The 17024-nt window shown below is 40.7% G+C and overlaps 2 protein-coding genes across 2 annotated transcripts in view; one reads left to right on the top strand and one right to left on the bottom strand.

The window, feature by feature from the left end:
* Positions 1–17024, bottom strand: part of zzz3 (zinc finger, ZZ-type containing 3) — a 675084-nt gene that overhangs the window by 289189 nt on the left and 368871 nt on the right. The gene's annotated exons all lie outside the window — the stretch shown is intronic.
* Positions 1–17024, top strand: part of st6galnac5a (ST6 (alpha-N-acetyl-neuraminyl-2,3-beta-galactosyl-1,3)-N-acetylgalactosaminide alpha-2,6-sialyltransferase 5a) — a 98788-nt gene that overhangs the window by 77065 nt on the left and 4699 nt on the right. The window contains exon 4 of the mRNA XM_087240488.1: positions 11731–11838. Within this exon, the coding sequence (XP_087096614.1) occupies positions 11731–11838 (108 nt within the window). The remainder of the gene's footprint in view (positions 1–11730; positions 11839–17024) is intronic.

Genomic DNA, 17024 nt, shown 5'->3' with positions numbered 1-17024 from the left:
CTATTAAACATATTAATTGAAAAGAGAGATTTGTGAGGGGTGTACTTATATATGCTGAGCACTGTACAGTCAAATTCACAATTGATCATGAAGATCTGCAGTGCGAATGCAGCTTAAATCTGCATATATATATATATATATATATATATATATATATATATAAATTTCTTTATTTATTTTTTATTTTTTTAGCTAGACCTCCATTTACTACCTCCTGAGCTCCTGAGTTACTCTCATCCCTGTGCATCAGTAAATCAGCCAGCCTGACAGGAGGTGGCCATCGGTGACTGTGTAAACAGAACAGGAAGCTCAATCTGCATCATGCTAACATCTTCCATGCTAATGTATGAAACCAAGCAAATAAGATGGATTGGTCACCACTAGGTTTTCACGAAAACTTGGCTCATCAGTACTACAACAGTCTAGATTGATTGGATATGGCCTGAATACCTGCCCATGTACATGCCCAGGTTCAGGGACCAGGTGGTGAACTTGCAAACACAGCCCTCATAGGTGGCAGAGCCAGCCTTGGCATTGCTGTGTCCCATCTGCAACTTGCGCGTTTATATGGACAGCACCAGGAGCAGATCTTTGTCTGTTTTGGAGATCAGCAGAATGCAAAATGCTATACCTTCCAGCGGAAGTTTGCCCACTAGCTAGTGGATGTCATTGCTTTGGTAATTCAGGCTCAAAGTCAGCCATGCCCCCTGGGAGTGAAAGTGCATTTCTTTCCCCTTTTGTTAGGATCTACCATAGAGACTTGTTTCAAATGATACTGAAATCCAAGGGCCTCATGTACAAAGACTTTAGTTGGTATTAATACTAATGCATTGTGTATGGACAAAGAATCCCACGCATATTCTTTTGTACATCCGAATTAATGTGAAATTGAGAGCAACATGCACTAGTGCAAAACCCCTCCATGCCCCTCCCCTGTATGAATATGCTAATGACTCCACTTTGGCAAAACCAAACGAAAAAGCAATGGCGCAAGCAAGCAAGAAGAGAAACTCTGAGGTAGTCCAGAGAAAAACTGTGTTTTTTTCAAGTTTGTCCTCCGTGATTAATAAAAATAAATAAATAAATAAAAAATAGAGTGGGAAAGTTTAGCTGAATCGAACGCAGTGGGGTCTAAAAATCGCACTATAAATGAATTAAAAATGAAATGGTCCGATGCAAAGGTTAAGGGGAGAACAGTTTAAACGGGTTCATGTGGCTCTCGGTCCCATCCACACTGCACACAGCTACCAAGTGTACCAATCACAAAGCTTGCGTTGCGCATCGTTGCGACTTGTAGTAACTTTTTTTGAGAGGTGCGTGTCAGTGTCAGCTTCAGCCATGGCAATGACTATGTGACCACAATAACCATGCGTTTGACGCAGAAGTATAAATCAGTCTTTAGTACCCTGATTTATCAGGGGTCACCACAGCTGACTGAACCACCTAGGAGTAGGACTGTTTTAAGTAAAATATTTCTAACTTAAAGCATTGTAGTACAATTTCACGAGTTCACACTTGCATTCGTTTAAGTATAAAGCATATTTGGCGTGCTGTCCGGGGGGAGGGCTCTGAGCTCGAGGAGACACCCCAACTCGAGTTATTCCCCTAATCAGGAAACAAAGAGGAGTTGGGATTCGAGCGAAGTATCTAGCCTGGCCCCAGAACGCTCCCCCCGGGAATGCAATGCAAGAGGTGAGGTGACGGGGTGGTGGAGGGGTGCTAAAATCGTGAGAAGCCGCAGGTAAGACAGCTTTGGTATATATAGGGGTTGCTCAAGAACTGATTTGATGATGGGATAATTGTCAATGACCTATTCGATACTGAAACTTCTGCGCATGCTCCTCCCGAAATTTGTTTACAAAACATCACGTCAAAGCTTATTTTTTACTACGCCATTTTAAATTTTAAATTTAAGTCAAATGAGAAAAATCACAAATTTAGCAACACATTTTGTTGTTATTTTGCAATAACAAAATGTAACTAACTTAAACAGTACAGTAGCATTTCCTCAACAAAAAAAGTGTGACATATGTCTCCATTTTGGTTAGAAATTACATTCAAGCCCTTACCCGACATTCTTCATGTTAATTTCTAACTTTCCAACACTGTTCATCCTAAAGGTATTCAATCGGGTTAAGGTCAGGACTTGGTGCAGTCCAGTCACACCACACATAATCTGATGTCCTGTTCAAAGGCACAGCCCTGTCCATTTTCACAGCTTCCAGCAATTCCGGCTCAGTATGCTTTTATGGCCATTTCCATTATCAAAGGGTACCTAAAGGCAAACTGTACCGTACCACTATTGGCCTGTTTCCACTGAGTGGTACGATACAGTATGGTTCAGTGCGCTTTTATGGCCGTTTCCACTGTCAAAGCGTACCGCAAATCGCAAACCGTACTGTACCACTATTTGGTCACCCTTTGCAAAGGGTACCAAGGGTACCAAAAGGTGGATCTAGACGTGCAGCTGAATGCTATTGGCTTAAATAGATATGTCATTCGCTCCCACAACAAACCAGAATGAAAACATTCTGAAACAAGGAACCGCCATGTTTTAAACACACAGTCGAGAGACTACACTGTAATAATATAAACATATAATAATGAGCCATGGTCGACCTGAGCTTAAACAAACCTTATCAGCCACAAAGCCAAGAGAGAGCAGATTTACCCTGTGCCCTGTAGTATTTTACGGGCCAGTCTTAAGCGCGAGCGGTTTAGCTTTCTTGCTAGCGCTTGCATGCGCGTCTATATTTGAAATAACAAACTTCTTGAGCTGATGATAATAACGTGCGCTTGATTATTGACCTGCTTTTGAAACATGATCTTTTCAGAAACTGACAAACTCAAGAGTGAGCCATGAGAAAACAAGGAGCAACTAATTTTTTTGGTAACACTTTACAATAATAATAATATTAATAATTCCTTACATTTATATAGCGCTTTTCTGGGCACTCAAAGCGCTTTACACAGTGGGGGGAATCTCCTCATCCACCACCAGTGTGCAGCATCCACCTGGATGACGCGACGGCAGCCATTTTGCGCCAGACCGCACACCACACACCAGCTGATTGGTGGAGAGGAGACAGCGATGAAGCCAATTGAATATGGGGATGGTTAGGAGGCCATGATGGACAGAGGCCAGTGGGCAGATTTGGCCAGGATGCCGGGGTTAAACCTCTACTCTTTTCGAAGGACATCCTGGGATTTTTAACGACCACAGAGAGTCGGGACCTCGGTTTAACGTCTCATCCGAAAGACGGCGCTCACTGAGCAGTATAGCGTCCCCATCACTATACTGGGGCATTAGGACCCACACAGATCGCAGGTTGGTGCCCCCTGCTGGCCTCACTAACACCACTTCCGGCAGCAACCTAGCTTTCCCATGTGGTCTCCCATCCAGGTACTGACCGGGCGCAGCCCTGCTTAGCTTCAGTGGGCGACCATGTGAGAGTTGCAGAGAGCTAGCTGCCGGCTACAATAAGGTTCATTAGTTAATGCATTTACTAACATGAGCTAATCATGAACAACACATGTACAGCATTTATTAATTATAATTGAACATTTACTAATCCATTATTAACATCCAAGTCTGTTTGTTAACATTAGTTAATGCACCATGAGTTAACGAACTAACAATGAACTACTGTATTTTTATTAACTAGCGTTAAATAACATGAACAAATACAGTAGTAAATGTATTGTTCATTGTTTGTTCATGTTAGTAAATGCATTAATTAACATTAACTAATGAACCTTATTGTAAAGTGTGACCATTTTTTCCAGAAAACGTGAACAAACTGCCATGTTTAACTATTATCTTCACGGTTTAGACTGTTATGAACTCGGAATGACAGAAGTAATTTCTAACAAGAGGTGGTCATCAGGTTTTCTCTGATTGTGGTCTATATATCGTGTTGTTTTTGTACCTAAATAAGGACTATATGTGGTGTGTAGTTTATCTGTAATTGGTAGCATATCGGAGACTGCAAGCGTCTGTATGTTTTCATATAAATGTTGCATTTATTTATTTATTTTACATAATTGCAGACGTTACAGTAGGCTATTTCGATCTATCATTGATCTGCAGTTATAACAATGTTCATAGAAAAGTTAGTGATAAACATTTATACCATTTATTTGTGTGCAACAGTTTTGTGAGATGTGCTTCTCAAATGATATGTGAACAACCCATACAGCTTTACTGTAGACACTTTCTCAACCGACCTACACAGTACTGTACCTCTCCCTGGAAATGGGCCATAAGTGTTTCTTTCAAATAATATATCAGGAAAAATATTTATTTTGGGAATGTTGAGTGGTGTCCTAATGCCTAATTAAAGTGAGGGGGCCACTAAACTGTCAGTAAGCGCTGTCTTTCGGATGAGACGTTAAATCGAGGTACTGACTCTGTGATCATTAAAAATCCCATGGCACTTCTCGTAAAGAGTAGGACTGTAACCCCGGTGTCCTGGCTGAATTCCCTCCACCGTATATAGCTCATTATCATTTAAACATACACATAGCTAAATGAGCTGCTAAAGACACAAAGGATTATACTAATTTCTAGGAAGTCGGCATCTGATTTCCACTTTAAACTTGCGGTTACACTGGGCTTTTCCTCCCATAGACTTCCATTCATACGCACGTGAATGTGCAGACTGGAAACGCGGGGTCATGCGTCAAGTTTGCAGGTTGCTGCTGTGCAAAGTTCAAGCTTGGTGAACTCTGACCTGCGAAATCACATCACTTGACTGCGTGAGACCAATCGAGGATCAAAACATGACCTCTCTGGACAGAAATTTTAAACATGGAGCAATCACTCACTTTTTAAAATAACTAATAAGCTTCCTGCCCCTTTTCGCAGCGCCAGACGACAAAATTTCGCGCACACAAACTCTTGTGTGACCGCAGCTTAACTCTTGAATGGTCATACAGGCACTAATGCCTAGTTCAGACAGCGTGATTTTAACCCCGATTTTGGCTCGCCGACAGGTTTTGAGAAATCGCCGACAAATGCCTGAAATCACAGGCAAATCGCTGCTCGTGCACGTGAGTGACAATCACACAGTATGAACGATCAAAGACGCGATCTGAGAGAATCGCCGATGAGTCGCCGATGCCTGTGAGATATTTGGCGTGCTGAATATCTGGAGCTGTCGGCGATTCAAATCATGCCGTGTGAATTGAGTTTTGACTGAAAATAACATCAGCGATCGCCTACAGCCAATGAGAGAGCAGCATTCACTTGTGTGTGCGTGTGTGTATAACTGCTGCAGGCCAGCGGGAGGCTGGGGGAGAAGTTAACAGCGCTCTTTTTCGGTTTATTTGGACCCACGAAATGGAGGAAAAACTAGTGCAGGTTTGACAGGACTCAGGAGCAACCGTGTCTGTTTGACGTTTCATACAGAAAGAAATTAGGTTATTATTAACGTTGAGGAGAAATGGCTAATTCCCTTTAAACCCAGGTGAGCAAACATGTACATGTTCTACCCCATTAAAGGCTTCTTTCTCATTATGTAGTTAATAACAAAAGATATACTACATGTTTTTGGCTGTGAGACGTAGTTTGGACGAAGTTGTCGGCGATTCTCCCTATAGTAAAGTCATGCAATGTGAATGTCCATGTCGCCGAACCATCTTGCAGTGTAAACAAAGCAGCGACGAAACGCTAGCCCAGATAGTCATGCAGTGTGAAAACATCTGTGACACGACTAGTTTGAAAATCATGCAGTCTGAACTCGGCATTAGGAGGAACAGAGAAGCAGTTATTTACAACATTTTCACGATAGATTAAACTCTAAAACAAACAAAAAAAAAGACTGGATTCAAGTATCAGAATGAAAAAGTGTATTTCCACAATTTACACTATGGTTAAGGCTGAGCTCATTAATAGCAGTGTCATGTAGAGCCCACAGGGATTTATATAACAATAGCTCCCTTACTACTGAAACTTCTTTTATCATTAACTCACCCTCCAATCCTGTTTGACTTTCTTGCTTTTGTTGAAAACAGCAAGAAAATTTAAAATGGAGCATGAATGACCAAGGATTCAAGGACAAAATAACACCAAGCACACCATATGACTTTATTTTTTTAAATCAGTTCATAAGAATTTGAGTCTTTTAGACTAATACATACAGTCAGTGCTTTATCTGAGCCGGATCTTGCCGGATCCTGTTCTGGGAAATGTCAGATATTCGTGTTTTGCTTTCCGGTATTTATTTTTAATGGATGTGGCATTAACTTGTGCATGGTAAATACCAGGTGAATACCTATGTGCGTGTGTGTGTGTTTGAGAGAGCATCAGAATGTGAATAAGCAAGATCGAAGGCTGTGTAGATTGTGTGTGTACATGATGCTAGTCACACACAAGTTAAAGCAAAAGTCAAGTTAACTTTTGGCCCTCATCCATATTTTCAGCCAATTGGCTTTCTTATGTTTACAATCGCTCTCAATGGTTGGTGATTGTTTTGCATGCAGAGAAAATAAATAATGGCATGTTGAAGATGAAACTGTGTTGAATGGATCAGGATAGTGGGAGACAGAAGCAAAGCGAAGTCAGACAGAAAATATGACAGAAGCAGTAATCGACTAGACTGGGTCATTTAATTATTTGTTTCACTTCACAAAAGGGAAGTTCACTTAATAATGAAGTTAACCGAACAGTGATCGTTCATATGATTTGTGTTTGTAACTACATGTTTTTATTATCTGTGACTGACATATAACGTTATATGGCACAAAATAATTAAAGACTTAAATATTAAATATTTGACAAAATATTTGACAATTGCAGTATGTTGGGTATGCCATATGCTTTTGATTTCTAAATAAATAATTCGTCTGGGAACTTAAATAATTGCACTGTATGGAGTACTCTACTGAGCTCTTTTCTTGTTTAGAATTGGATTACGCAGTTTTTTTTTTTTTTGTGCAGTAACTTCACTGAACATGTTGTGCAGAAAATAGTAAAGGTAATAGAATATTTACTACAGTGTTCCACTTGCACAGAAGAACGCACAGGCTTGGAGCATCAATGTACATAAACTGTAGGAAATTTGTTTGTTTGTTTGGTTGGTTGTTTATTTGGTTGATTGTTTGTTTGGTTGGCTGTTTGTTTGTTTGTTTGTTTGTTTGATAGTTTGGTTGGTTTGTTTGTTTGTTTGTTTGGTTGGTTGGTTGGTTGGTTGTTTGTTTTTTATTTGTTTGGTTTTTGTTTGTTTGTTTTTGTTTGTTTGGTTGTTTGCTTTTTTTTTTGTTTGGTTGGTTGTTAGTTTGGTTGGTAAATTGTTTGGTTTGTTGATTGTTTGGGTGTTTATTTGGTTGGTTGTTTAGTTGTTTGCTTGGTTAATTGTTTGTTTGGTTAGTTGGGTGGTTGTTTATTTGTTTGTTTGTTTGTTTGTTTGTTTGTTTTTTGGTTGGTTGGTTGGTTGTTTGTTGGTTTGGTTGTTTGTTTTTTTGGTTGATTGCTTGTTTGTTTGTTTAGTTGCTTGGTTGTGTTTGTTTGTTTGATTGGTTGTTAGCTTGGTTGTTAGTTTGTTTTTTCTTTGGTTAGTTGTTTGTTTGTTTGGTAGTTTGGTAGGTTGTTTGTTTGGTTGTTTCTTTGGTTGTTTGTTGTTGGTTGGTTGGTTGTTAGTCTGGTAGCTTGTTTGTTTGTTTGTTTGTTTGGTTGTTTGGTTGGTTAATTGGTTGATTGTTTGTGTGGTTGGTTGGTTCTTAGTTTGGTTGTTTGTTTGTTTGGTTGGCAAGGTGTTTTGTTTATGTGGATTATTTGACTTATAGCATTGATATTTGCCAGAATTGACAAGTAGATTTGAGCAGAGGGTTAATTTCTTCTGTTACTGTTTGCAAAATATAGTGTTTTCTACTCTAAATTACACATCTAATTTAATGGTTGCATTTTTTTATCTTAATTTTAGCCTTAGTCTGTTTTTTATTAGATTATAACAAAAATGCTTTCATAGCTTTGTTTCCTTTCCAGTCTGTCAGATGCTGAAGCCATTGTTGCCACCTACCTGTTTGAATGTTTAGCCTAAGTTGCAGTTGAATACTGTTTGTCTTAGATTAGATGCGCAAGTGCCACTTATCCAATACAATGACAGGGACACTCATTTTGGAACAGTTAGCCTAAGGAAATTGTATATTTTAAATTATGTTTTGCGAAAAATATTTTAGTCTTGTCTCGCTAGTTGTATAGTTGCTCATTTACTGACATAGTTGTAGCTTGTTGACATCTTATCTTAGTGATGGAATAAATCAACCCAGGCTCTTTAGTGATACATACCCCTGTATACATTTCTGGAGACCATGAAGTACTTCCCCGGAGGTAAGTTTTTTGCTGTTTTTATTTTCAAAAATACACTTAAGGTCACTTTGTACATTTATTTCAGATCTCAAATTTCTCTTGCGAGAACCATTTGTTCCCGCTGTTCTTGCATAAATCCACTAGAGGCTGCTGTCGACTGAATGACTGACCGACCGACCAATGTACTCATCCACCCCCTTCCCTAAACCCAACTGATAATGTTTTAAAAAGCACGGATTGACCCGATCACCCTCTTCCCTCAACCCAAACAACAGTGTTTTCAAAAGCAATCCAGAAAAAGAAAAGCTCTTGCGGCCGCCTTATTTTTACCACATTCTCACCCTGTTATTTACTTACGTTATTTACTGAATTAATTGTTATTTACTGAATTACGTTCATTGCCAGATTTAAACCCCAACGTTGCAGTCAACTCCTCTCTGTGTCTCAAGTCTGCCAACGTACATAACGTAACTGAGGAAAAGCCGTCCACATGAAGATAAGCGGTCAGCTGGTAGTCTGAAAAGAAACAGAAGCTGTCAGCAATGTCATACCGGCCTGTAGTGTTCATTTTAAAGATGGGGGTACATTTTCACAATGAGCCTGTGTTGGAATAAATGGTCGTCAACGAATATTATTTGTTGTTTTCTTTGTTAACAAAATGAACACTGGTCTAGTCACCATGGATATGGATTAATTTTTCAATTTGCTGTTTGGAATGCAATACAAATGCTTCAGTAGTTAGTAGGCTAGGTAACGCAAGTATAATATAAACAGTGTTCAGATGATGAACGGATAATTCTGTTTTTGGGATTCCTTTTTAGCTTATATTTACTTTGTTGAATAAGAGAAAAAGTGTGTTTCTGCTTGTTATACTTCTGTAGAGAAACTGGTAACCAGGCAACACACCACACACACATACACCACCAGCACTGCTCAGCATGGTTGTCAAATTCCTGGCTAAAAACTATTTGTAACATGCTGTACCAGGCTAAGGTGGAAGTACAACAGGAACTCTGCCACTCAAGTTGAAACAAAAATAGCACTGTCGTGATGATTGTAATTTTGCAATACTGCACTATTGACAAGCCAACTTCAGAGGGACGAAAGAAACTGTTGCAAATCACGTATTATTTATGACCCTTCCAAATAAGATAAAAACAAAGCTTTTCATTCTAGGGGCTGTAAATATATACGTTTTTGGAGAACTACACTAAGCCACTTAGCTGTTTTAATACTTCGAAATGAAGTTTGAATCATTTTATACTTTGTATTTATTGTTATTTTATTTATTTTTGATATGTAATTATGACTAATTAATTCTATTTATGCATTTCTACAACAGTTCTGTCTGGATCTCAAATCTGATTGGCTGATAGCCGTGATATATTTAAGTAATATTAGCATATTACATCCTCTTTACCCTTTGTGTATTACTCCGCCCACATACAGCCAGTTACAAGCAGACACTAAAGTTTGACAAATATTGCTGCAGTTAGACAACAAAATATACTTTGAGGCTTTTTTAGTCAAGAGTGTAGTTGTTTAGATTGCAACTATCAGTTTATTTGCAAGAATAGTGCGTATTTTAAAATATTTACAATTTCTGAGAGACAGCTCGTACAAGATGGCGACAGAACCACATAATAAGCCCTTACGCTTAGAAGATATAACAGTCTAATTTCTAACTATAGCAGATCAAATCAATATTAAACTGGTAAGCACTCCTGCCAATATTTCCATTTCTCATGGGACTATCCCGTATTTCAGACCAGTCTCCCGCAAACATCCCGCTTTTATTTCTTTCTAAAAAACTCCCGTAATTTCACCCAACCCCTCTTTGGTACAGTCTGTAAACTAAACATCCCGGATTGCCAACCTTGGTACAGTACCCAATCGAAGCGGCCACCCAAAACCCGCTGCATCCTGTTCTCAACCTCACCCCCGAACACCCCCCAACCCCCCCGCCCACGGTCTCCTGGGTTTTTTAGAGACATGTTTAGAGACGATCTCTCTTTTTGTATGTTGTAGTGCTGTATTTATACCGATTTTCTGGCATTTCAGGAATGTTTGTTGTGTTGGCAGATTAAACTAAGCAAAGTCTGCATGTGTTTAGCGTTTTTCCTTATCGCAAACACAACAGCAGTCTGGTAACGTTAATAGATTCGTTGTTATTTTCGGGGTTAATTATTGTGAAATCCCGATTGCAGCGGAGAAATACTGTAGACTAACACTGTTAGAAGATATCTCTGTAGATGGATGGCATTTTATGTCACGTTCAACTCTTAAAGTGTAAGCAAAATCAGCGGTTTTGTCATCACTTTAGACAGAGCCATTCAAACACTAGCTCTAAAGTGACGTTGGTGAATTAGTAACAACTTCTGCTGTTTTGACGTCACATGCAGATGTGAATGACTGGCGGAAGAAAGTAGTTCCTTATAAAAAAATGGTTTTTCTCTCTCCGTGTTTGATTTTCTTATTTATGTACAGGATTGTGATGTTGAACTGTTGTATAAATGCAATATCACACTCGTAGCAGTGCGATATGGCTGTATATCAGCACTGGTGTGACGCTATATATATATATATATATATATATATATATATATATATATATATATATATATATATATATATATATATATATGATATTTAATAATGTATATTAATTTAACACTCTTGTATGAGCTATCTTTATGATGATTTCCCATAGACATACTACATTATATACTGTATTGACTGTATATTATACCTTCTTACCCGTAAAAAACCCTCATAGTTAACATTTTGCATTTCTACATTTTCAAAATACTTCATTAGGTTATTTGAGTGAGCCGTTTTCCACATAGGGACCAACCAAAAAAAATAATAAAAAATTTCACACAAGATCAAATTGACTGGTTTTGCTATACTTGTGGGGACATTGTATGGACTGTAAAGCATATTCCTTGTGAACTGTCCCTAACTGTACATAGGTTATAGTTTAGATGTTGATTAATTCAGTTGTTTATTCTACCGCATGCATCAGACATTATTTACACTGCATATGCCAGACAAGTCAATGCTCTGTTGTCAGAGGAAATTTAATAGCAATCAGAGGCTGCTAATGAATCACATATGGGCCGTCGTGAGCTAATGGTGTTTGTTTTCCCTTATTAATGTGTTATTTGTCAGAGAAATGCACAAGGGCTTTCATGTCAGACGGCAGGTTGGCAGAACTGATGAGCTGTTGATGATAACGTTCAGTAGTAGAAATGATCCTGACAGCTGGGCGGCACTCTAAACACAACAGAATCTTGGGGTTGCGTGTGTGGAATCACTAACAGAAACATCTTCTGCAATGTTAACTACAGCATGTTTGGTATTCATTGTATTGTTTTCAGCAGATCGTCATTCTCTCTTTCTCTCTCTGTTTCTCTCTTCAGGAGAATCACTAACTCATGGTTAAGCACAGGCTGGTTCACAATGACTATTGCCTTAGAGCTCTGTGACAGGATCAATGTTTATGGCATGGTGCCTCCAGATTTCTGTAGGTAAGTCATATTTCGATGCAGTAAATTCTGAGACCACTTACCTTTAAACAAAAAATATATAAAAGCAAAAGGATTATCTTTATATGTTGTTGCATTGTTTTGGTATTTATAAAAGGATCAAGTGACATTTCGTATGCTCAAGCGATCTGACAGCAGTCAGTGCTCCACATAGAGATCTGATCTCAGCATCATCATGAAGAAACAACAAACTGAGACTAAATCCAGAAGAATTGTAGCAACTTCTCCAAGACACTTCAAAACATCTACCTGTCGTGCTACAGTACTGTAATGTGTAAACATGCTTTTAAATATAACGGCATAAATAAATATTGTTTGACAATTATCTTCTATTAACTACATTAAATCAACACTTGCTATAACCGCCATTTGCATTTTGCCCTACACTGCAAACATGTTTGTATATAGATTTTTTTAGTTTCTAGTCCAAATATCTAAAACTTTTAAAATCATATAGGCAAGCAAGAAATATTTTGTTGCTTTTAGAAATATGCAGTCAAAATTAAATGAATCTTACCGTAAAACAAGCAAAATAATCTTACAATGGGGTAATCAAAATAATCGTGTTTTTCCTTTTGACATACGATTATTTTGCTTAGCCCAGTGGCAGAATATTTAGCGTGTAATAGGGAAAAACTCACTGTTCTTAAAACAAGACAGTGGGCTCTATTTTAATGATCTAGGCGCAAAGTCTAAAGCGCATGGCGCTAAAGCATTAAGGGTGTGACTGAATCCACTTTTGCTATTTTAATGATAGAAAAATGCGGTTTGCGCCCCAGACATGATCTAACAGGGTTTTGCTTTTTTTCTTATTGAGTTATGGGTGTGTTTGAGCAAAAAGTGCATTAAACCAATCAATCTGGCCTCTGACTCAAGCAGTTTTTACGTATTGTGGAGGTGCGCTTGTTTTAGAACTCCCGATTCAGTTGACTATAGTAGAAATGACTTTAAATATTAAACAAAAGAAAACAGTCAAAATGTTTGCATCTAGCGCGTTAATTATGTACCTACTGTATGCGAGTCCAAATGCTTTAACATTGCTTAATACACACAGTATGTACAGCAATACACAAATATATATTTAAATAAATAAATAAATTGCGTGCAAATGCGATCTTTGAATCGAGGAACAGCACGACTGAGAACAATAACTGTTTGTGCGAGACAAAGCAGGTGAATACCGTATGAGAGGATAATTACTCACACGCATCACATCACCTGTTAAAACCGTGCGCGCTCCTGTTTACTTGCGCTTTTTTGTGTAATGGTGTGGGGGATTTTCTTAGCACACTTTGGGCCCATTAGTACCATTTGAGCATCATGTCAACGCCACAGCTTACCTAAGTATTGTTGCTGACAATGTCCATCCCTTTATGACCACAGTGTACTCATCTTCTGATGGCTACTTCCAGCAGTATAACGCGCCATGTCATAAAGTGCAAATCATCTCAGACTGGTTTTTGAACATGACAATAGCCCCTTTCACACAGTGATACCGGTAAATATCTGGAAAATTTCCGGAACGACTTTACCGGTATATTCAAAAAAGCGCTGTTCACACAGGCGAGGACGTTACGGAAATTTTCCGGAAAAGAGCATTCACACATCCATTCCAAAATACCGGTAAATTCTGACATCATTCACCACAAATGAGCTCTAAACGGCTGCGCTTGTATTTGTAAACATTAACTAAATGACAAACTCTGTGGATTATCAATATTGTGAACAACTTTCGCAGGATCACTTTCACATGTCGAGATGTTCATAATATGTGCATGTGAAGGCGCTCACAGGCTGTTTCACAGGCACACGCAAAGCTTGAAGGTAAACAAACAACGGCTTATCATAAGCATCTCATCGATGATTATTTACACAGTTGGCATTAAGAAGAACATATAAACGTGATCTGACTAACTTCTAGCAGCTAAATGTGTCTGGAAAAATATTCAATTTTTTTATTCTCACAAACCGCGCGGACGTAAATGCGTCTGACTGTTGTGATTGGCTAAAGCAGATGTCTCACGTCAGCACGTTCTAGACGTGCACGCGCTTATCACGGCAATCTTCCTTCTCCATTCACACAGCGCAGCATTCCGGCAAATTGCCGGTAATGTTACAACTTCTCTTTCCGGAAAATAGCCAAAACGAATTTACCGGTATTTTCAAAAAGGACCTGTTCACACATACAACCTGAGTTCACTGTACTCAAATGGCCTCACAGTCACCAGAACTCAATCCAATAGAGCATCTTTGGGATGTGGTGGAACAAGAGATTCACATTATGGATGTGCAGCCGACAAATCTGCAGCAACTGTGTGATGCTATCACATCAATATGGACCAAAATCTCTGAGGAATATTGTCGAATCTATGCCACATAGGATTAAGGCAGTTCTAAAGGTAAAAGGCGGTCCAACCTGGTACTATTAAGGTGTACCTAATAAAGTGGCCGGTGAGTGGAAGTCTGATCAAAGTGTTTTTTTTTTTATTTTTTTTATTTTACAACTTAATTGTTTATTCATACACTCAAAAATATTTTTGCTGCTTATTCAAGCTACTTATTTGAAATGAGCAAACAACACAAATATTTTTGGGGACAACTGAATTATTTTATGTTCAATCCACTTAAATTTGTTAAGTTAATCTATTTGTGTAGTAGAACACAGCATTTTTACAGTGCAATGTTTAAAAATTCATATGTTGATCTTTCTATCTGTTTATTTCGTTTTTTTCCTTGAGTTATATTGCCATGACAGTCCCTGCTGTGCGTCAGTGCTGCGAAAAATAATAATTGAGAACGTTCGAGGTTACTAAAGTAACCCTTCGTTCCCCGAGGAGGGGAACGGAAGCACTATAAGTGGATTTGATTTGTAAAATCCACGCATTGGGAGGTTCGGTTCAGAAGCTACTCGTCTGAAAGAGTATTGAACGGGCCAATTAAGAATGAATTGGCAGCGCAAGCCTGCGCAGGTGAGCGGCATAAGCAATCAACTGAGTATATAAGCTCACCTGGCGCCAGCAGACGCTATCCTTTTTAAGCTGAAGAGACTTTCAACAGCTAAGGGACAGTCATTATGGCGACGGAGTATAGTGCTTCCGTTCCCCTCCTCGGGGAACGAAGGGTTACTTTAGTAACCTCGAACGTTCCCCTTCGGGGGGAACTTCAGCACTATAAGTGGATTTGATTTGTAAAATCCACGCATTGGGAGCCCATTGAAAGCGCCATAATGACTGCACCTTACCAACACCCCCGATGAGGAGATAGTCAAGCAAGCGTGACGCACCCGCATCATGGGGGGCGCGGTCCTCCAACGTGTCCCTGGCCCTAATTTATCCTACTTCAACAGAAGTTTTACGGATTTAGATATATTTTTTGGGAAGTCGTGAGCATCTAGATAATTCTAGGAAAATACGACAGTACGTTGGGAAGCGTGCAATCCCGATAGGGAGGACGCTGCGGAGGCCATCCGTTACCCAAGGGGGGATAGATGGCAGAATTTACATATGGACTAGCCCTAAAAAGGGGGAGTACGCATAGCAAAAAGAGTGGTTAGCGGGGAGGGAAGACACGGGTCCGCCCAGGGGGGGGGACTTAACCGTGGCTGAATAAGCATATGGGATCGCCTAGTGGGGACCACGCATAGCAGGCACCTTTACCCAAAACGCGGGCTGACCAGCGGGCAGACCTACAACGTAGTGGGCCAGCAAGTGACTCCTCCGCTGAGTCAGTGCTGGGGGCCACGGAGGAATCTGCAGGGCTCACCTGACGGGGAACTTTACTGACAGATAAAAAGGCACACGTATCTCCGTGTTAGGGAAAATGGCGCAGCAAGCGTGTTTCAACACCCTACCGAATAGTTTCCTCAATCACCAAGGGTTACCTAATACCCTTGAGGAAACCGGCTCCACTCGCAGATTGTAAAACCTTGCAAATGTGTTGGGTGTCACCCAGCCCGCAGCTCTACAGAAGTCTGTTAGAGGGGCGCCGCGTGCGCGCGCTCGAGAGGATGCGAAACTCCGAGTGGAGTGCGCACGCGCTCTCGGGGGACGCGGCTTATCTCGGCTCTGATAGTGAAAGAAAGGCATCCACAATCTAGTGGGAACTTATTTCGGTACGGCACTTCCCTGCTGCCGACCGTTATAACAGACGAAGAGCTGCTCAGATGATCTAAACTCTGAGTGCGGTCCGGATAATACGCAAAACGCGAACTGGACAATAAAGAAGGGCTGGGTCTGCCTCCTCCGAGGGCAGCGCTTGCAGGCTCACTACCTCGTATTAAAACGGAGTGGTAGGAACCTTGGGCACATATCGCGGGCGGGGTCTCAGGACGTGAGAGAAGCCAGCCCAATTACAGGCACGAGTCACTGACCGAAAAAATGCCTCCGGGTCCCCGACCCTCTAATCGATATCAACGCGACCAGCAGAGCTGTCTTCAGGGACAGAAAGATACTGAGTCGAGGATCGAAGGGATCTGACGCGGCTTGTGTAGCGAGGGCGAGATCCTAAGAGGGCATGAGAGGGGGCGGGATGGATTAATTCGCTTAACGCCCCTGAGGAACCGGATGATGAGGTTATGCGTTCCCACGGTGCTGCCAGCCACCGCGTTATGAGAGCGGAGATGGCAGCCACGTAACCTTGAGTGTGGAGGGCGACAGCCTGCTCTCCAGCTTCTCTCGGCGTAAAGAAAGCACAACGCTGATCTGGCAAATTACGGGGGTCTTCTCAGCGAGAGACACACCATTCAGTGAATAGACTCCACTTCAGGGCATAGGCGCGCTCGGGGAGGGGGCTCTAGCCCGAGTGACGGTATTAGCCACCGCAATCGGAGGTTACCTAAGTCTTCCTCGCGTCTAAAATCTCTTCAAAGATCGGCGAGGGTGCCAGGTGGTGCCCTGTCCCTGAGAGAGTAGGTGCTCTCTCGAAGGGACTGCCAGGGGAGGGCTATCGCGAGGGAGAGCTCTGACATCCAGGTCCGGTTGAGCCAGAGGGGCGCAACCAGCAACCTGTTCCTCGTCCTCTTCCTGACCTTGCACAGTAACTGCGCGAGCAGGCTCACTGGGGGAAACGCGTATTTGCGCGTGCCCCGAGGCCAGCTGTAAGCCAGTGCATCCGTGCCGAGAGCACTCGGTCAGGGAAAGAACAACTAGCAATGAGCGATCTCGGGGGAA

This window comes from Danio rerio, chromosome 2, assembly GCF_052040795.2.
Source record: "Danio rerio strain M-AB ecotype USA chromosome 2, GRCz13ab, whole genome shotgun sequence".
NCBI lineage: Eukaryota > Metazoa > Chordata > Actinopteri > Cypriniformes > Danionidae > Danio > Danio rerio.
The sequence above is the reverse complement of the archived record's forward strand: the minus strand, read 5'-3'. Positions and strand labels throughout refer to the sequence as shown.